The 22014-nt window shown below is 38.7% G+C and overlaps 1 protein-coding gene and 1 non-coding gene across 3 annotated transcripts in view; both read left to right on the top strand.

Annotated features, from left to right (window-relative positions):
• The window catches only part of LOC135938519 (uncharacterized), a 48282-nt gene that overhangs the window by 5636 nt on the left and 20632 nt on the right, over positions 1-22014 (top strand). For both annotated transcript variants that reach the window (XM_065482189.1, XM_065482190.1), the window contains exon 2: positions 13157-13449. In XM_065482189.1, the coding sequence (XP_065338261.1) occupies positions 13244-13449 (206 nt within the window). In that variant the 5' untranslated portion in view covers positions 13157-13243. The remainder of the gene's footprint in view (positions 1-13156; positions 13450-22014) is intronic.
• On the top strand, positions 18435-18591 carry LOC135941577 (U12 minor spliceosomal RNA). Its single transcript, XR_010574993.1, has one exon. It is a non-coding gene; the product is annotated as a U12 minor spliceosomal RNA (small nuclear RNA).

Below are 22014 nucleotides of genomic sequence, written 5' to 3'. Positions count from 1 at the left end.
GATCAGCCAGCTGCGGTAAACACGTAATTTTTTCAATGATTATAATAAATAAATCTTTGGTGATATTTCTAGGCTGGACCAATTTTTGTTTTCAGTTCATCAGCATTAATCATTGCAAGTGTAGAATGCATAGTGACAGGATTGAGTTTGAAATCGCAGTGGAAATTGATTAAAATCTTAAGTAACCTATTCGAACACTAAGGGGCTTTCGCAACTGGTGAATTGATTTTCCTTTTGATTTCGCGCCAAGAGGTGATGAAGAATTGTTTGTAATCAAGAGGTGCAAATTTAATCTAAACAACACTTGGCAAAAACTAACTGAGTCAAAGCAAAGTCCGGCTTTTTTACATTTGATCGATGGTCTGGCGCACGAAAAGAACACCGTTCGTACGTCAGAGGAGCCGAGAAAAAAGTGGTTCATCACGTGCAGCGGCAACAACACGCCCGCTCGATAAATAGGTACGAACTAAATACCTTGGCTGGTACAGAGACGAGCAATTTAGCCTCGCGCCGCGCGTTTTGCCATTTTCCGGCGCCCATTAATCAAAGCGGCCCGGACGCGCAGAGCAAAATCGATACTCGTCTCGCGCGTCTCTCCGCCAGACAGAAACGCACAAGCCGCACAGTGCATGTGTACGTGCATACTGTTCGAAATGGAGAATTCAAAGCAGTCGAAGCAGCAAATCTTTTTTTAATTTTGACGTAACAAGAATGTGTATAAAACGATTAAAATGATTTGAGGCTTTTAATTAGGAGATAACTTCGGTAATTTGCTGGAAGCATGACGTCACAAGTGAGAAGAACTGCTAGGAGTGCTCGCTGCTTGATTGGCATGCAAACTTTGGAGCCAATTTTCTCAGAATTTTAAATGGCAACCTGAAAATATTTTGGCTCTTATCCAATTTGCAGAGCATATTTATTTTATGGTAAAGGCAAAAATTATTTTTAAGAATTTGCAGTACGTATCCACTTGATTCGTGCCCAGTTATTTTATTTTCTCCTATAGTACATCCTGAAAATCAGAGCTGCTCATTTTTCACGCCAAGCCCTCGTGGTGTTCTGCAGATTCAAATGACGCCGGTTTGTATGGTCGAGCAGCTGAATCTTTTTGCTCGCATTTTTTATTTTGTTTCCTCAAAGGCAGAGCCCACATTAAAAAGTGCGCTGACGGAGAACGGGCTGCGTCGTCGTCTTATTGAGTCGCCGCTGGCAACGCACACTTGATGAGCTTTTCGCCTGAATTTCGTCTTTTTGCGACCGACAAATACAACGACAACGCTTTGTTTCAACTTCATTCTCAACAAAAACACCACGCAGGCAGCTCGCAGGCTGATGTAAAAAATGAAAAGAAAACTTGTCACAATTTAAAAATTACATTCCTCAGGTTCTAGATGTAAAAAATTTATATTTTTTTAAAGAAATATATTTATTTTGAAAGCTACAGAAGTCCAGCCAATTCCGGAGAATTAACGGCTGGTACTTATTTTGCTACACAAGGCAGCATAATTTTAGTACATTAGTGTGCAAATTACATCAATAAAATATTTTTAATGCAGTGTCGTCATTGAGAGTCCATTCGATTTTTAATAAGCCACTTTTTGATGTTTCGCTTCACAACACATTTGTCAGTTAAATTTTTAAGTTCACTTGGTAACATGTTCCAAAGTCTTGGCAAGATACATTCAGATGTTCGGTTAAAATATTTGTTCACAAGCATTGGTTTCACAACTGGGGCAGAAAGCAACGACAATATTGTTCAGTTCTATTCATTATATTTTGAATTGAAGCATCGCTTTGTTAGAAACTTGATTCTAAGAATTGAGAACAAATTATTTTGATGAATTGGTGAATCCTGTTTTAGTCTCAACTTCCAAAATTTAACAATTAGAGTTTGTCTCTGAGCGCAGGGGTAAAAAAGGTTCGTTGTTATCGGTTACGATAGAGAGTTCATGTCGTCTCCGAACACCATTTTTTCTTGGGTCTCTCTGGCAACCAGGCCTCTGCACCTCATTCAGCGTATCACTTTTCACCGTTGGATCAGATGAACCAACATTGAATGGGAGATCCATTAAAGCCGGGTTTATATTTCCTTCTTTTTCGCTCATTATTTTGGCCCTTGTAATTAATCTAAGGTGTTCAGTTTCAATAATTATTTTTACCATGCAAGCCAGAGTGAAATTTCAATATTTAATTGTCTCATAACGAGCCCGTTGTGTATCTGTGGAATCGAATTGAAAGAGAGTCAATTCATGCTTGCCTTTTGCGCACCGCACCCAACAAAAAGATGGAAATGCTGAAGAGAGGAAAAGAAAGCATCACGCAAGAAGCTCTCAATCGATATTCATTACGTTTTCATTTTTCGACGCACATGCGAGAGGCGCACGGACTCGGAAATTGATTCACTTCGTCGGGACCAAGCTGAGTGAGTTCCATTGAAATGTTTTATTGTGAGAACCGACGGTGCGCTGTGTTGTAATAAAATTACTGCACCGCAGACTAAACAAAAGTAATTGCACGTCAGACCCCTGGGAAAGATGTTTGTTTTTATACGCTAGCAAGTATTTAATTACATTCGAGATCTGATTCTGCGTCGCAAAAACAGTGTATCATCTTCATTTTCCTTGTTATGCAAAGCAGAAAATATTTTAATGGAGTGCGCTGTTGTAGACGCTTTTGGCCTGGCTGGAAAAATAATCCCAGGCAGGCGACTCTGCGAGGGCTTCAGAAGGGTACGAGCGGAGAAGAATGTTTGTCAGTCGGAGGCCCGCAGTTGAAACTAAATTAATCCTTTTGCGACATGAGAGACAAGCAATTTCGACCAGCACGCGGCTTTCTTCCCAAAGCCCTTGAAAGCCCTCCATTTATTTGCTCAAACCGAATTTATCTAAAAGGAAGGCAGTTGAAAAATCTTCTTTTGTGGATATTGATGGAGATGAAACATTTTTTATTTTGAAGTTATTGAAGTAAGCAATAATTTGTTGCTAATTTCGAGTAAAAAATACAAATTTTCTCCCTCTACCATTTTTCCCACTATCAAATCTTCGTTTCATCTTGTTTGTTTAAGAGGAATCTGGTTGGTTTGGTTAATTTATGAAACAACAACTAAAAAAGTCTTAAAATTTGTGAAAAAATAAAAGTAAAAAACTATGTTTCCTTTTAAGCAATTTTTACATTTCAATGCGAATATTTGTATAAAAGAACAGGAGTATTTTCGTTATTGATTTTTCAATTAATTAAATTTCTCCCTCTTCCCTAATGAAGCGTGACCAGGATTAAAATTTAATCCGATAAAAAATTAAGTTTCGGAAAGGAAACTCCGCACACATTCAAATACTTTTTTGCGCCCTTCTGCTTTGCCGGCCAAGAAGAGCTCTCGTGGAAAGAGAGAGAGAGAGAGCTGGGGTCCGTGAGGGGGCGATGAGAACCAGCGAGTGCAAGTGGTTCCGTGCATAATAAACTTCAACTCTACATAGTAACAACAATAATTACACTTTTGATGACGAGTGCCGTTGGTTTGGTCGTGCGGTGGGGGCTCAACGGCGCCGTCAATGCAAAATTGAGCCGCGCGCGGTTATTGATTAAGACAAAGTGGATAATTGGACTAAGTTTTTCGCCAATCTGCTGCTGTGGCAAATTGGATTTTGCCGCGGGGGCTCGACTCCTGCCCGGAAATTGTCACTGCCTCCGGCCAACGGCGCTAATTATCAATCCGGTCTTAATTAATGAGTTATTTCGGTGTGAGAAATCAAGAACTCTGATGAGATCGCTTAATGAGTTTTCGGCAATGAGAAAATAAGAATTTATTTGCGTCACCAATGCTCTCAACGTTTGGGTTTAGCTTTATTTTACATCATTCAAGGCAAAATCAATGGATGTTGCCATACTTGCCGCAAATTTCCACCTTAAGTGCAACAGTAATTTTTCTTTTTATTGTTATTGTTGAAAATTTTGTTTTTTTCGGAGCAGAAAAATATGTATTGTTAATCCAGAGTATTTATCATGTATAAGATTAAAAAAAATCATAACTCTGTTAATTCAGCTGCGAGAGTAAAGAAGTAATTAAATAGCCCATATAATTCTTCGCTTGCGCCAAATTAATTAATTCGCGCGAGCACTCACTCTAGTTAAGCACCCGCTTTGTCCTCGAGAATGAGCAAACAAACCACGTAATTGGCGTACTTGAATTTTATTGCCACAATTTATTTCTTTTATCAGTCAGTGTGCTTACGCAGCACTGCTATGTAATAATAAGATGTCCGCTTATTGACCAAAAGATTTCTATCTCTGAGAGCAGCAAGGGGATGAATCAGAGCCGAGCCGCGTGCACCATGCAGGAAACACGCTCTTGTTCCTCGTCGTTCGCACCCCCCACGTGTGCAACCCGACAACAATTTGATAAAACGCTGCATTCACTAAATACACACTTAGCGGCGGCAGATTAAAAATAGAACACGCGCTTCTGGAGAGAGCCGTCCGCATGCAGGCACCCTTTTTGCTTTCTACGGACTTTTCTTCCCCGACGATAGCTACCGGCGAGGAAAATGGAATCTGATGGGGCAGATTTGGCATCTCTGAATTATTGAGCGGGCCTGCAGGCGACGTGGGTGCGTATAGCTTGCGCGGGCAATTCATCCAAAATTCATCGAGCAACCGGGCGGGGACGACACCGACGAGTGCAGTGTAATGAAACTGAATCGCAAATCGGCGTCTCAGGGGAAATGATGAGCAGAAATGGGCAAATTATATTTTATGTCTGGAGCTTTCTCGATTTTGAGAAGAACAAAGCATTCTTTGTTCTTTGCCGGATTTTTTATGAAGGTTAAATTTTAAATGCAATTTTAATTCTCTGAAAGAGGAAAGATTTTGCTATAGTGAAATTTTTTAATGATTTTAAAAACACCCCCTTTTAATTGAAGATGAAAAAATATAAATGTTAAGAATAAATTCGAAGGTCGGAGGCATTCTTAGATACACAAGCATATTTAATTTTGTTCTTAATTGAAGGAGTTAAAAAGTACTGAGATATTTTAAGCGATTATTTGGAAAATATTTTGTGCTCTTTGATAGAGATGGCAAGGGATAGAACTATGAAGAGTAGACAAGAATATTCTTAACCATTTTTCAATTGGGAGATTTTAATACAACTTCAATAACGCCTCTTACAAAAATGGTTAAGAAGGAAACGTATAACTAAAAGCCTTTTAGGCTCGTAATTTATGCTACACATGCGATGCACATATAAATTGTCTCAGTCGAAAACCCGATATTTTACCTCAAAACAGTCTGGACAAAAAAAGGATTAAAATAAAGTGATAAAACTATATGAGGAAAATTAGGGTTTTGAAAAATTTATTTATTAATATTAAAATGAATTATTGCGATTTCGGCCGATCCCAGGCCTCATCTTCATCTGGATCAATACAGCTATATATTTTTGCGTATGAAGTTGTATAATTATTTTAAAACTGGCCACAAAATCTGAAAAAATATCCCATCCAACCATCAAGAGATTTTTTCTCCAGTTTAACATCTTACAAAAGTTAATTATGTATGTCGAATCGATTTTATGGGTATGTACACCATATTAATAACTAATAACTTTTACAAGTAATAGAGCAGCTCTTTTTGAAAGAAATATTATGCATGAAAAAACACATCAAATAAATTAAACTTTTTATTATTAATAAAAAAATCAAGTTGTGCGTTGAAGAGTTTGAAATATGTGTTCGGCAGAGAGGAAACGCGCGTAGAAACAATGGAAACGCCCAGCATGGCAACAAATTCAGATGATTATTGCCTAAAACTCATTGAGAGAGCCGCTGCGGTGACGTGACGTCGGCGTTTTATTGCCTGGATCCTCTCTTTAATTTCGTCGTCCCCCGCGCCGCGCGTTTGTTTGCATGCTTCCCTCGCGCCGCAGCCGAAAAATAAAAGACGAAAATCAGCCGACTGACTTTTCTACTGTCACATGGCGAGATTGCAACGCGATATCGTTTTTATTGACGTGCGGCAACTTGATATCGCCTCGTCCACAAGTGGAATATAAAAATGGAAATAAAACAGCATGCAGCTTTTGCCGGCGAGGGGGTTCAATGCGAAATCTCGAGTGCACAATATGAGGCTCCGCCGGGAATTGATGAATGGTGCCGGAATGGCAGCCGAAACAAAGGAAGCAGATGAAAGGGCAAATGGATTTAGTAATAAAACAAAGCACACAGGCACTTTAGCTCGGCTGAATAATTAACTTGCTTCTTTTTCACCCTATTCAGTTCGAAAATTACTTCAAGTGGATAGATCATGAAGCTTTGACTCCAACAATGAGCTCTTTTTGAATATTTAACTCAAAAAAACCACGAGATTGTTTTGGATTAACCTGGTTTTGCGTTTGATAATCTACGCGGGCGAAAAAACATTTTCGAAACAACTTTTTCGGGCATTTCAACCTTGGGTAAAACACCGCGGACTCTTTTTTGCCAGACACAAAAGAAAAATTTCCACGGCAACGTATAATTTTTAAATTTATTTATTATTTCCATCAACAGTTTCGTCAGTTTCCCATGGTATTCATCAAGTCAGGATCAGCTTTGAAAAAGATCTATCCGAATTTTTTATGCGCCTCGACACAGTGACATCTGCGCCTCCCCGAGCTGCGAATGTAGCGCACGCGGTTACATACTCTCTCAGGAGGGATCGACAAAGTGACTCATTCGTCCCCCTTTTGAAAGTCGGCGTGTCCATCAATCAGGCCCTCGAATCGGCTCTGCGGCTGCGGAGGAAAGAATTCACCTAGTGCCATGCGAAAAATGTGCGGCTGTGACGCACGGGGGTGGACCTCAACCGAGTCACCCTTGAGGCATTCGCGCCGAACAAAAAAGATCGATCGATTTCGGCTTTATCTGCAGGGGAGGCGTGCCCCTGATTTTCATCCCCCGCGCCTATGCCGATTTTATAGCCGCAATAAAGACAGCAGGATGTGGGTGCAAAGTGCATTTTCGCCGCGCGTAAAGTTTGCTTGAACGGCACATCAAAGGCGTGTAACACAAACAAAACTCTAATTTCGTGCCACTAAATTTTCGTCTCCTCTTCGAACAGTGAAAAGTGGTTTGCTTTTGAAATGCATATCATGTTCCAAGCCAAAAATAAATGCATTTAAAATTTTGACTCCTCTTCAACGTAAGTTGTACAAAACTGATTATCGATTTATTATGTCACCGCTTTGTTGTTTGGGCCATCACATAAGCACGATTGTTAGTATTTTGAAAATGAATATTTTTTTATTTTTCTGAAATTAATAACTGAATTAGGATTTAGAAGAATATGTGTAAGAAAAGAGTTGAATTTTGAGATTTTCTCAAATGTCGCGTCTTAATCTTAGCTTTCCAGGAAACTTCGCCCTCTTCTCAAATTTCCCGCAAGTACGCTTAGTGGTCGTTTATCACAGAAAATAGATAAACGTTGTGTTCTATATAAAAATTGCATTATTTGCAAATATCCGTTCATTTTTCTAACGGTTAAACTATATAGAAATGGACATTTTATCGTTTGAATGCTTCGAATCCTGAAATCCTGCTGTTTTATATATATGTATTTTTTTAAATTTCATCTAAGGTTCAGTACATTATAAAAATCATCACAAACTACAACGGCTACAACGTAGAGTTTTTTTTGTTATAGTTAATACCCAATTACTCTGGACATTGACTTACTTACACCGCATTAAAAATTTGTCGCGTTTGACGTCAGAAGTACTCTTTGAAAAATGTACTTTTATTCGTGATTCAAAAGCCAGTACTTTTCCTACCGATTAACATTTACGCTGACATATTCCTTATAGTGACCATGTCCTTTAAAGCTTTCTAGCACATACACTTTTCTACATATTAGAGCAATAACACTTTTACCAGTGAGGTCACCGACTCTTCTGGCAAATAAAGAGAGTGTAACTTTGCTCGGACTGATGGGTAAACAAAACTGAAGGGCAGCGTTGCATTATTAAAAGGCGTGCAATAAAAATTAATGGCCTCCTTCAATTAAGAGAGGCGCGCGCGATAAAGTGCAGCCGCAAGAAATAAATCAGAGAAGGCTGGAGATTCGGATCTAATCTTCGATGAGCATGGTTCTATTCTCGGAATAATAAGTCTGGTGCGAGAAGGTTCGGGAATCGAAACGTTCAGGGTTCTCCCCCGCACGTGGTTTCGCATACGAATATTATCTTCGTCGCGCAGAGAGGAAAGCCTTTTTCGGACCAGTTGCCAAATAGGGAGGCGGAGGAAGTGTTTGTCCCGATGGCGTGCGAATGTCAACGGACTCTGTGGTTTCCAACCGCTGATCTATCTAATAATTTAGACTTTTTAGTTTCATTTTTTGTCTTAATGGGAGAGTTGGAATTTTCCAATCTGTAATCTTAATTTCCACATTCTTTTATTAAATTTCCCAAAATTTTAAGTAATTTTAATAGATTTACGATTTAGCAAAGAAATGGAATTTCAGTTTCTACTGTGCCAATCGATTCCTGAGGGTCGAAGTAGGCTGGGAAGCAGAGTTACTTAGTCGACAATTTGGCACACGAAGTGCCAACCCTTTAGGAATCATTTAGCACCGTCTAAAATGAAATTCCGGTATTAATTTATGTGTCTTTATAATTGGCTAGAAAAAACAAAAATCGGAACAGTTCTCAAAAGAAACACGACTTGTGAGTGCGGCTTTCACACAATAATTAAATCAGAAAAATGAAATAGCGAGGCGTTCTTTAAAATGATTTAAAACTCACGTCGGAGGGTGGCAGCCCTTGCGCCAAAGGTGCGTGCATCGAGTCTCGTCGGCCTGCTGCAGTTCGGAAGCGAGGATTGGGTGAATTAATTAAGCGGCTGTTATTGCCGCAGTGAACATTCGACTTTATGACGCACGCCGAGCCGCATATATGAAGGGGAGACTGTTCCTCGTTCCTTGCTGGACATTTATTCTCGTTGCTCTCCTGCTGATTTATTAGGGAGGGTCCTATAAACGTTTGTTTATTGCGCATTTCCCTGTCCAAACGGAATATTTGCTCGGGGAATTCCGCGATAAATAATTTGAACTGACTCTAATTTCCATATAATTTTACTAAGGAAATTAGATTCAATCTAATACTTGAACTGATAAGTTTGATTTTATACATAAAAAATTAATTAAAAATCATCTCGGGTTGATACATATTACAAATTATATTTCTCGTATGCTGGTTGAGTCTTAGTAACAAACAGTCCTCGAAAAACTTACGCTGAACAAATATACAAATTTTGTTCAATTTTACTCTTCAGTTGAATGAATTTGTGGTGAGACTGTTTTTCATATGTGTACATTTTCTTAAACGCTTAATAAATAATTTTAATTAAAGAAAGTTTTTATTCATTTATTTTTTGTATGATGATTTGGTTAAGAGTTTTATTCAGTAAAAATAAACATTCTGGCAATTAATATAAATAAATATTTAAAGCTTGAAATAGATATTTAATTTATAGAACTTATAAAAATGACCTAAAATGGCTTTGTAGCTTGTGTTCCACACGTTAAATTTTTTAAAAATCATTTATTACAAAAGAAAATTATTCAAACTTGGCAAACTTCACATAAAAGATGCACAGCTCAATATTTCCAAGTGCTCAGCAGTCTAAATGTCGAATTTACATTCCATTTACGAGTCTGATACGATGATTTATGATTCGTCAAAGGCTAGGCAGTAGGCAGAGGAGTGACTCACCCTTTTTGTCGTTTTTACTCGACGGCAAGCCCATCTTTTTCTTTTTCTCGGCACATTTCCATTCTGTCTGCCGACACGCACCTCTTTGCACGTCTTCGCTCGCACGTGACACTTTTTCCAAAACGCCGGCCGTGACCTTCGGCGGGTTAAAGGAGCCGAAAGTTTACCACGCATCCAGCCAAAACACGCAAATATAAATGCGATGTACGTAAAAAGAAGGAATTTTAATAATGTTTTTGCAATGCTCTCCTGTAATAATTTGTTTTGATGGCTGGCCGTGCTATTAAATTATTTTCTGCTCTTCGAGTGTGTCACAGAGCCAGAATTACTGCTCTCTATTAAAATGCTCGACAGCATTCTTTGCTGCTGGAATGCGAGCCAGCGTTAGAATCTAAAACACCAATGGAGCTTGTATATGTAAAACGCGAGAAATACTCACGGTGCCAAGAGAATTTATTGCACTTAAACTAAAACACAGTTCAAAAACCTGATGCCACTGACATTAGTGGGGAAAAAAGGAATTTCACGACTCAGAACCTTTTGGAAACATATATTAAATGCCATTTTGTTTGGAAAATAAACGTTTTAAAAGTATGATAACGAAATATAATACAAATGCACCTGAACCTACGCATTTAATATATATTAACATTTCTCTTCTTAATAAATTTCAGCTTATGCACTTTGATCTTTTGATATTTTTAACTTGAAGCTAAAACCATAATTTTCACCCTTTTCGAAGCGATCGTACATTCAAATTCATTTTGCCCTTCATTGGACTAAATGTATTATATTCGACAAGCCGTTCGGGTTCCGTTGAAATTGCGCAGTAAAATCAATTCATTCGTTGGTGGCAGCGATTTTCGGCCCATTCTCACTTTCCGCTGAGTGTGTTGGTGGCAGTTTCGCCAGCCAGCAGTGAATTTTCCACCAGAGCTTCTTGGAGCAAATCCAATAACGCTTTTCTGCTCTCACCGCGCGGGAAATGAAAGCGTCTGCATTAACGGAAAAGTGTTTGCCGAGCGAAATATCCGTTTCAAGCACTTTTTTTATCAATTCGTACAAACCTCGATCGCTTTATTTCCAGGAAAATAAGCACACTCGCCGTACTCGTTTCGTACGCTAATTGGTGTTCCACTCTCCGCAGATAAATCCCGATTAATTATGCACGCGTAATGGCCGTTTTGCGTGCGTGTGCACCCAGCCGACCGGCCTCGATTTGTTTGCTCGATGCAGTCAGCGCACGTGATGTTTTTTAGCAAGTGACGCCCACCCACGCACCTGACGCCACCAAAAGTCGCTTTCATTTTTCCCCTTCACGAAACAAATGCTTCAAGAAGAAAGTTTTCCAATTTAAACAGTTTTTGAAAGACCAGAAAATGCGATATGTAAGATTGAAAGTTATTTTTATAATGCTACAGAGTAAGATAAAGTAGAATGATAATATTTTTTCTATTCCACATTTTATGAATTATGTTAACCGGTCTAGTTTTTATTCATTAAATTCCTTTGCAGATAAATTCGAATTTTAAAATCATTTCAGAAAATTATTTAATCAGGAATGTGCATTTTCCTGCAAAACAAATCATTGCAAAAATTCAAATTTAGTTTTTAACATCAAAAGAGAAGCCTCGTGAAACAGCAACAGTTTTCAAAGCATCGCCGTAACCAGCTTCTCCGATCAATAATTAGGGTTGCATATTGGAGAAACGCTTTTCTAGTGGGACGGGTTTGTGCTTTTACGGTGTCTAGTTACCCTCGGTGGGCATTAAAGCGATCGATTCGCGATATGCGTGTGTGCAGAATCAAGTTGCCGAAACTCCTTCCTAAAATAACGTCTCGCGAGCAAAGTGAAAAAAGATGTTGTGCCTTGAATTTTTTATTTTCCATTATGGCGAATGAGGTTTATGACTGCACGTTTCCCTTGTATTTATTTCACCCTCCTCGCTTTGCTCAAGACGAAATATAAACGAAACGTTAAATAAATATAGCACATTTTCGTGGAGCCGGAGGGATTGCAAACGTCATTTACGTTGAATATATAGGAAAACCATAAAAGCTTGGGTATTATTTATCGTTTTCTTTCCTCACACAAAAATTCAGAGGTGTTGAGAAAACTGCTATTGAAAAACAGTCACTTATTCTCAGAACCGCAGAAAGATAATTCAAGTAATGCCTTTTAGTGGTTCAAGTGACTCGACTTTAAGCGGATATGAGGATATTTACAGAACAACATTTTGCATTTATAGCTCTGTCAAAAGTGATCATTTGAATTTATTGACTCGTGAAATTTATAAATTATCAAGAATTCAGCTCTGATGAATTTGAAATAATCGAATTAGCACCAAGTAACAGTTAAATTTCAAAATTAGTTGTGCTTTTTTCACTTTATTTCTATTTCTCTCGTCAGTGTCCGAACTACAAGGTAAATTTCCCTTCTATTGAAATAAACCATGATTATTAATAAAAATGAGACAGTGCTTGCTTTTTTTCTAGAGTTTACCATGCAAACTTTGGAGCCGATTTTCTCAGAAATTGAAATGGCAACCAAGGGAAATTTTGCTTTTTCCCAATTTTAGTCAATAATTTAGCAAAGATAGGAATGCTTTTTCACAGTTTGTTCACTTTAAAAGTAGATTTGAATCAGGAACCAAATCGGTGGCAGGTATACTTAATTCCGAGAAGTGCCTTTCATCCGCAGCGCAGGGTGGTCCATACTCGCGCACCGGTGAAATTTAAATCCTTTTTATAGGTCACCTTTTACATCGACACACGCACGCATATACTTTATACTGTGCCTGTGCTTGCGGGTGCAACATGTAAATTAGTCGTGGGCGGGGTCATTGCAACCGAACGATGATGTCAGCACGCGAATTACATCACTCCCGGCTGGCTTTATTTTTCCTTTCGCTGCGCTCGCCAGCTCGCATCATTAATTAAACAAACCGGCTTTTGCGCACCCTACACGGTCGACGCTAATGGAGAAATGCGCTTGATTAGCACTCCGCACGTCTATTTATTATTTATCCACGCTCACCAGTGCTCATTGATGTTTCGAATTCTTTATTTACGGCTGCAAGAGCTGATTTATGAGCCATAAGGTTGTGATCTTGTCACTTGACTCGCTTTCGCTGTGGCGCTGCTGTTTGGATCTGCGAGTCTAAAAGCCAATCAGGGAATCGCTCCCTTCGCACTGGTCGGCGTGTTCTTGTGGCAATCTTTGCTAGAGTTTCAATATAAAAATTGTGTAGGTTTCCGCCGATTTTCAGCACGTCGTGTTGAATTTTCGATCAGATACTCTGACCCCCAAGAAATCGATCGGCATTGTCCAAAATTAAAATCCAGTGCTTCTTTAAATTGCATGATTTTTATTATATACGACATACGCCTTTAACCTGTTATCTCTGATGTCAACAGGTTGCTGGGCGAAGGACAGGTGGAGAGAAGAGACTTCTAGAGGGCCTGGGTGCGATGACGTGAGGCGGGCGCACACTTACCGCAGCCATGCTGTCATACATGCTGCCCGGCGATGACAAGCCCCTGGGCTTGCCGCCCCCGCACCCCAACTCGCTGCCCGGCGACCTGACACCGGCCACCAGCGAGGAGAAGCCGTCCCCACCCGAGAGCAGCATCTCCACGGCCAGTTCGCTCGACAAACCACGTGCCAAGTTCGCTGGAATCAACGGCACCAAACACGCAGGGCTCAAACGGTCAGTACCCTTCTATTATCGTTTGTATATTTTCGCATTCCGTGTTGCTAAATTTCTGCCTTTGCTTGGAACGTTTTGATTTGAAATGCAATGAGAAGAATTTGCGTTGGAAAACACGATTGTTTATAAGCAAGCTTTGAATTTGCATTGAAAACAGGGATAAATTCCTTTTGAGAAAGCGATAAAATTTATAAATGTGAGTGTTTGTCTGCCAATCACATTGCCCTTTTGTAGTTTTAGTTTCCTCTTGTTCCTTCTCAAAGTCAAGCTTAGATATCTAATTCCAAAAAATCAGTAAAAATGATGTAATTAAGAAAGTAATATTTCAAAAGAAATTACGCTCTTTGACAGCTTCAGCTTTCTAGGGGAGATCATTACGAGTCAGTGCAGTTTTTGTATACTTTTTGTTTGAAGCTAAGATTTGGTTATATAAAATGTTTTTGCTATAGAGACCTGCATAATTTAATAACAGCGTGAAAACTAAATCTTGTGTACCAAGAGTCAATTTTACAAAACCGAGTACCGCAGTTATTGGCGTAATTAAACATATGAATTGGCTAAAGAAAGTATATTCATTTTTCTAAAAATTTAAAGCATATTACATTTTGCTCACATTCAACTTTCCGCATTTTAATAAATAAGAAAATCAGCTGTCGTCCCAAACTTCATCCAAATAAATGTCGTTTCAGTCCTTTGGCTCGCGCCCGCAATTTTTCACCGCCGGCAACTGCGATGGCCAAGGTCGAATCCAACGCCTCCTAACGCAGACACAATTTGTCTAACAAACGCATTTCACCCTCCAAAGATGCACAGGGAGCGTTCATTTTTAACAGCCGCAAATGAATTTCGGTTGAGAAAAATGCTCTCCTCGTTCGAGAAGCGTCGTGCGGTTTGTCGCGTCGGTCTAATAATAGTGCCGAGACTGAAACTCACTCTCGCTCTGGACCATAACTCACGCCGCACCGAAAGAGAGCGAAACAAAAAAAATCCGGCGCCTCGTCCGAGGAATCTCATCGAGGCTTGAGGTTAATTTTTACAAGGTTGTGGTCACTCTCACACTTTTGCTCTCATTGCTTCCTGGTTTGCGCGAGAGGCACGACGAGAACGCGCTGTTTTTGCTGGTGTTTAGACGAGAAAAAACAACAGCCGTGTTCGTGATGTTTTCAATTTCGTCCGGCTGTTTAGGCAAAGAGGCACGCACGCTTTTAACTCTGAACGGGCAAAGAGGAGCACGATGAGGTCATGAGGTGCCAATTTTCTCTGCATTCTGCCACAAAATTCTAAACATTTATTTGCATTGTTCAAAGGGTTCAAAGTTTGAGTAAAAACTTGATAAACTCAAATTAAAATGCAATTTTAAAAACACCTGTAAATCTGTCAATGTTTTAGGTTTTATTAAATTGTAAAAATTGTGTCTTTAGCCCATTAAATCATACAAATAGATTTCCCTTTTTCATGTTTTACGAATGTATTATTATTTGAGATATTGCATTATTTATTTAATAGGTATAATCAAACTTATTATTCACACTAAAGCTTTTGAAAAAGGGAAAGTCAGAGCAGTGTCTGTGTTGGTTTGTTTGTGATATCATCAGCGGTAAACTTGTTTTAGTTGTTATCTCCAGATGTTCTCGACTTCTGGAAGAAAACTGTTGAAACTCCTCGGAATTCTAGCCTACCAAAGCCTTTTTTTTACTTTTGTATACACGAACATAGCTGGTATCTCTGGAGTCTGAAAGAAAAACGTCCTTTTCCTCAAGCCTCTTACATCAAGTCGATTTCCAAGACACAGCAAAAAGTGCCGAGTCTATTCTCTTTGAAGATTCTCGGTCAATTCACCCACTTGACCCTCGGTTACAACCGTTTTTCTATGCAAAAAGTGGCTGTTGATGAGCATACGCTGCGCTCGGTCTGTTTGTGCTGGTGGCGGTGGCTGTTTGCGCCTCACAGAAGCAAAGGTGGCTTTTTTCCACATAATAATATTTCGTCAGAAAGAGACGAGAGGGTGAGGAGCAGAGGCAGGTAGGTGTCTGCTCTTTATTATTCGTGCGCCAGGTCAGTTACCACGAGTGCTTGCTTTGCTTTTGCAAAGACAAAGCGCGCCTCTCGTGCCACCATCGATTTTTGTGCGTATACAACTCGTTCTCTCCGCCATCAGAGAGATAAGGACGAAACGACGCCGGCGCCAAGCTTTATCGTGCGGAATAACCAAAACGTTAAAACATAATGTCGCGAAAATGGGTTTGTGGAGGTGAAAATTAGCGGATTTGCTCATGTTATCAACTTAAAGAAAAGCATCAAATCTGCCAAAGCTGTGTCATGAAATTGTACGAGTGAAGAAATGCAGCTGATAACATTTTGTAAACAATAAATAGAGATAATTAATGACTAATTTATTTTAAATACTTGGCATGATAAAAGTATGACCAACTGTATATTAATTTTATGATTTATTCTTTCCTTATAAACCAGGTTGGAGCTGGTAAATTAAAAAAAAACATATTTTTCAAATAAATCGTATTAATTTTTATTATTAAAGGACCCCTGAATTGATCTTTGTTGTATTTTTTTAATTAATGAATTTAATTATTGCGAATCTGTATCAATTATTTTCAAAATACACTTTAGTTTTCTGACTATCAAAGCAAAATTGTTTCAATCGTTCAATTCATGGGCCTTTTAAAGGTAATAATTACGATAGTTCATCTAAGGAGTAATTGATTTTTTATTTTATATTTAAAATCCCATTCCCCATTCATTGCAACTACGCTCGCGAACAAATTATTTCTGCCTCAGATTGATTAATCGGACGGCTTGGCGGTGGGCAGCTGGCTAATTAGAGCGATTGTCGGACACAATAAATTTAGACTTTGGATGAGCCATATGCTCTGCTGCTCGTCCAAAACGACAGAGACAGAGTGCATGCATGTTGCGCTGAAAATTTGCGAAACTCGCTAAGTCGACGCTGCATGTAACTCGCGTTTTAATTCAAGAATTGCGACACTCACACACACGCCGCCAGAACACAAATTGAGCAATTTAAAATTCTATTTGCGGAGTTTATGCGTTTTATGACAGGTGCAGGACATTTGATACAGTCCCTCGTCCACGCACGAAAATTGTAAATAGGGAAATTGCAACAGTTTGCTCTAGGATTATTTCGCTTGTAAATTCATTTATTTATTCTTTGCGAACGCTCATAAATAAAAATTGATTAAATTAATTAAAAGTATTGTAATCCGCGAGTCAAAATTTTGCGAAAGTTACTCTCATTCCTTCTTTAAAAACTCAGAATTAAATTTTGTTTTTTGCTACTCTTTGATTTTATTTATTTTTCCAAGTTTATTTACGCAATCGATTTCAGCCATTTTTACGACGCGAAATCCCAGCAATAAACCGAGACGATTCCTATTTAATTCTGTGCACGAGGCAATGCGGAGCAGACATCAGAGGATTTTTACACAAGAGTCACGCAACGACTCCATTCAAAATTAGCAGCGTGGGGAAAATCCAGCGCAAAGGGGGTGTATGGGAGGTCCGAATTGCTAGCAAATCAATGGGCCAGGTGCGAGGCCTTATTGTCTTCTTTTATAACCCAACGCCGCCGCCGCCGCTTTTAATATTCTTCGCGGGCCGCCGTCTCTGTTTGTTTTTGCTCGGCTCTGCTCGCGTCTGGCCTTTTATTTTCGGCATATTTTTTTGCAGTTTCCACCGTGACTTGCGGCTAATTGAATTTTCACTCGTGACATGTTAAATTCTTTGGAATGCTTATGGCCAAAGTTTATTTAGCATTCGTGAGATAACCATCATTTCATGACAAATTGGTGGTAAAAAATATTTTTTGTCTAAGCTATAGAGATTCACAAGCAACAAAATAATTCATTATAGGGAACTCTAATTTGCTCGAAATTAGGTCCAATTAAATATTAGACGTTAGATTTGTAGTAAAATCGTTTCAAATTGTTTTTAAACCGGCTGCAACTAAAAATCTAAAAATATTTCTGCAAGTATTTCAATTGCTAAATTTAATAAAAAAATCCAATTAAATCAAAAGGAATTAATGGCATAAATAGTAAACTAATTTTAATTTGATTTTTAAGATGTGAAATAGTTTAGCATTAATCTGAAAATAATGAAATAAGATATTCAAAACAATTTAAAGCCTGTAAAAAATTCAAAATATTTGAGCCGAAAATAAAATTTGTTGATGAGCTATTTGTTTTAAATAAAAAATGTTTAAAACAGTAAAAGCAATAATAGTTTTAGCTTTATACAAAATTTCACTTTAAAATTCTTTGGTAAATCTCAACAAGAATATTCATGAAAATCCGTGGACTTAACGTGCTTCTAACGAGAATCAGATTCAGGATGCAAACGGAGCTCGAGATCAGAATGCTTCGCTCGGATCAGTAGATGACCTAGGACAAGGGAATTCCAGTTTAGCGTGAACGGCAAAAAGCGGCAGCGCGGCGAAAAGTGGTCTCCTTTCCTCCCGGCTACGTTATTATTATACGTGTGTGTGCATTCGAAATGTACGCATATCTGCGGTCGCGCTTGCTGTTAACGGTAAATAATTACCGCGGTGCGCGTCTGCAGCGGATGATAATCATGCTCGGCCTCGCAGCCCTAATTAAAACGGCACGTATTTATTTAAATTGTGCACCGAGTGCAGAAGCAAAATCGATTTTTTGCGAAAATTGCCTCTCCTCAGGGCTCCGTCTAGTTTCAGCGCCGCTCCACAGATGGCGGCGAACTATTTTCGACCGGCAAACGCAGTTTTCGGCTTGTGGTTAACGCGAGTCGAGTCGAACCCAATCATCCGCTTTAATTATATTTTCCAACTGCGGTCCGGCTTATTTTTAAAAATATTTTCAGCTTTTAGTTCACAGTAGTAAAGTAAAAAACGTCAAGATGCAAAATCGAGCGCGACGCTATTCTGCTCCTCTTGCATTTGTGGTGTATCATCGCCGAACATGTTCCCAATCGTGCCTTAAACTAATGAGTAAGGAAAATATCAAAGCCTTGGTGACGCTTGGCTTTATCCAAAGCTTTTACAAGCAATAGGAATTTTTGTAAGGGCAAAGGTCGTCCCTGAGTGGCTAGCCTACTTTTGCTGGCTGCGACGGTGGAGCGATCTACCCTATTGATTTAATTAATAATAGCTTCATCAGCAAGAAGTGAGCAGCAGCAGCTGCATAATTAATTAGATGTTTTCCTTGTCTGCGATGTGCACAAGGGGAAGGTTGCAAAACTGCTGTGCAGGGAATTAGTTTACGGTGAAGCAACTGTAGCAGCACAATAATTTGTATCTTTGAGAAAACTGAGACTTTAATTTTCAAAATTCATCGGATCTTCCATAACAGAAAAACAGATTGTTTAAAATATTACGAACTTGATTGTTCAAGGAAATTATACTATATTTTGTTTAAATTTTTAAAGATATACATTCAATTTAAACCCATAGTATAATTTCATAATTTTGCTTGCTAAAAGTAAAAAATAATTTCAAATTCAACATCTTTTATCATTATCAATTTATCAGCCATCTTGCGCACTATTTTTACTGGTTTGAATAGTTGCAAATTTGATCACGTACCCTGTGGTGGAATATCATAAAGTTCTCATATTGTGATGAGGATTTTAGCTGTTTAAAAATAAACAGATAAATTATTTAATGAATCATGGCAAAAATATGAAAGACGTGGATTTTAATGTTGAATTTTTCCCGATTCCACCCTTTTGGTCTTTATACTCTACAAAATTGAAAAATGTAACATACAGCTTAGTAAGTCAAAATTTAATTGATTTTCTGTTTATAGATAACTACAAAATTTCTTAAAAAACTTGAGTGAAATTTTTGTATAGTTAAATAAATTTAAATTCCCGACATTTTTAAAATTTTTATTTTTATTCATCAGTCGATTTCTTTTCGATTTTTAGGTGCTCTCCTTGTTAGCCGAATTTTGAGGATATATATGACTTTAATTATAATAAATGAAGGATTTTTAAAGCATGATATTTTCCATCAACAAGTGAAACGTTTTTCATGATGCAGAGAATGGTAATTTTACTGAAATTACGAAACGCCCTTTTTGCGGGCGAGGAGCAGCTTTAATTAAAACGCCGCCTTTTCAAGCAAAAGGACGTTTTCGCGCAGCAGAGTTGTGCATTTGGCAGGTGTGGCACTGAATTTGCGCAGTTTGCAGCAACAAGGATCGTAATGCGGATGCACTCGCTGAAAGTGGCTCAGCAGCTGCCCCGGCCGGGGTGCGAACCCTGGACGGATCGATCGGCCCGCTCACCCTGACCTACAATACTTATGCCGCGCGCTACTTTGCGCACAATACAATTAGCCGAGAGGGAGCCGCCGATTTATTATTGTTGCCGCCCTGTCAATCAGCCGATTCATTGACTCGCTGCGCCGTTATTTGTCTCCGCTTTTGTTTGCTCTGCGAGCCGACAGTAATTTCCTCTTCAAATCAATTGCAGTTGGGCTCCAATCGAAATTGTCTCAATTTAAATTACTCTCTACCGTTCTCATTCTCATATTCAATCGATATTTTTTATGTTCGTTTAAGAAAAAAAATTCCAACTGTCGGCTAGATTATAATGTGTTTCTTTTTTATTGATTCACAGGACACAGCATTCCTGCATTTTTAAATTGATACATGGAGTAATGAAATCCTGAATAATCATCACACTCATCTATATACCAAGCTGTAATTAAATTAAATTAAAAAAAATTCATCCAATTAAAATTCACATTTTGCGAGTTTTTGAAGAGGGAAAAGAACAAATTGGTCAATTCAGTAAAGAACAATTCCAGGACATAATTGTTTCGAATCGTTTTAAAAAATTTCTCACAGCTCCGTGTTACAGCAACCGGTCACTCTCTCATTTGTGCGCAAAAAGCAGGCAGTGTTCGTGCATGGCAGCCACTTGCGTAACAACAACTCCCGTGCACGTAATGCGCTTATTTTCGGCTTATTTGCATCACAGTCCAGCGAAGGAGGCGTCATGGCGAAAAAAAGCGCAGGTTTCTTCGCGCGTTCTCGGCTCTTTTTCGCTGACCTTGGTGGTAATTCCGCACAATAGAAATGACCAGTCACGCCGGACTTCTCTGCTTAAAATCACTTTAAGACACGTGCAGTACACCTCCGAAATAACGAGCTTCACCAGCCCACCACTAATTTTAAAAACAATTTAATAGTTTACTCACACTGAAAACCAATTAGTTGAACAACCACTCATTTATATTTTTTCATCAGTTTTAAAATTAAAACAGTTAAACTCATTTTTTTTATTATTAAATTGTTACAAGCAAGTCATGCGACCCGCAATAAAAATGAATATGGCCCAAATAAAGCTTGATTTTATGAAAACTCTAAGAAATAATTAAAGCTCTGTCATACAAGTCGTTAAATATTTGCACGCTATTTTCTCAGAAGAATTGGAAAATTGTGGAAAATCTGAAACCTTTGCATAAATATAAAAATGGCATATATCATTCGATTTGTCTCGCTGAACAGATTCCTGACATGATACGTTTATTGAAATGCGACCCCTTAAATTTTCAAGAAAAAATTGTAGTTTAAAATTTGTTAAAATTTAAATTAACGGAAGTATTGGATCTATTGAACCATAAATAACGGGAACCAGTTTCCTTTGACAAATTTTTATCTATTTTAAAACACTATCGAAAAATCAATGAAAGGTACGATACCCTTGTTAACAATTTGAGCGGATGAGCAAGGGACAAGGGAGAGAAGGCTGGGCTGGAAATTGGCTTTTGTCTTCGTATGCCCCGTGGGTGGGCGTGGGAGTATGGGTGCATCTCTCATTTATGCTAATACTGCACTTACTTGTCTTGAGCACGGTGTGTGTCTTTTCTGTCCTTGACCTCGGTCCATTGACGTCACGCGAATATGGTCTCTCGTAAAAAAGGAGGCAGGATAGGCGCTCAATTAATCCCTGCCCGGCCATTGTTAGTGCGATTGGCCGCACCACGTGTGAAAATCTTTTACGTTGGCCGATCTCGCTGCTGGCGTGCAGGAATCTCAGCGCGACAAGGACACGCTTTACGCCGACCATAACCATAAACACACTGCGCTGCACCGCACGCTAAGGGTGCCAACCCACCACTAAAGTTCAATGCGTTTCTAGGAGTGAAAATTATTTTTCCCTGTTAAAAGGAAGAAAAAGTCCCATTTTGGTCCGCTTGGGAATACATAAGGATAGGACAAAATCCACGAAATTTGGTGTTGTAGGAGAGCTACAAACATAATTGGTTGAGGGGTGTGACTACCATTGGTGGTTGAAATTATTTTCCGAAATTATCTTGGCGGCTTGGTTGGTATAGTTATAGTTTTTGATCAAGGTTTGTTGATGCGGCCTGGGATTAATATAGGATTAATTGTGTAACAGCAATTTTTGGAATTATTTTTGTACTGGACGTACAGTCTTTCAAAAATATTTCTTTCCATCTAGATATTTTCCCACTTATCATCTTAAGAAGTTATTTCCTGTATATTTAATTAAACATTTACTATATTAACAATTTCATTG

The sequence above is a fragment of the Cloeon dipterum genome, chromosome 3 (genome assembly GCF_949628265.1).
Source record: "Cloeon dipterum chromosome 3, ieCloDipt1.1, whole genome shotgun sequence".
Classification (NCBI taxonomy): domain Eukaryota; kingdom Metazoa; phylum Arthropoda; class Insecta; order Ephemeroptera; family Baetidae; genus Cloeon; species Cloeon dipterum.
The sequence above is the reverse complement of the archived record's forward strand: the minus strand, read 5'-3'. Positions and strand labels throughout refer to the sequence as shown.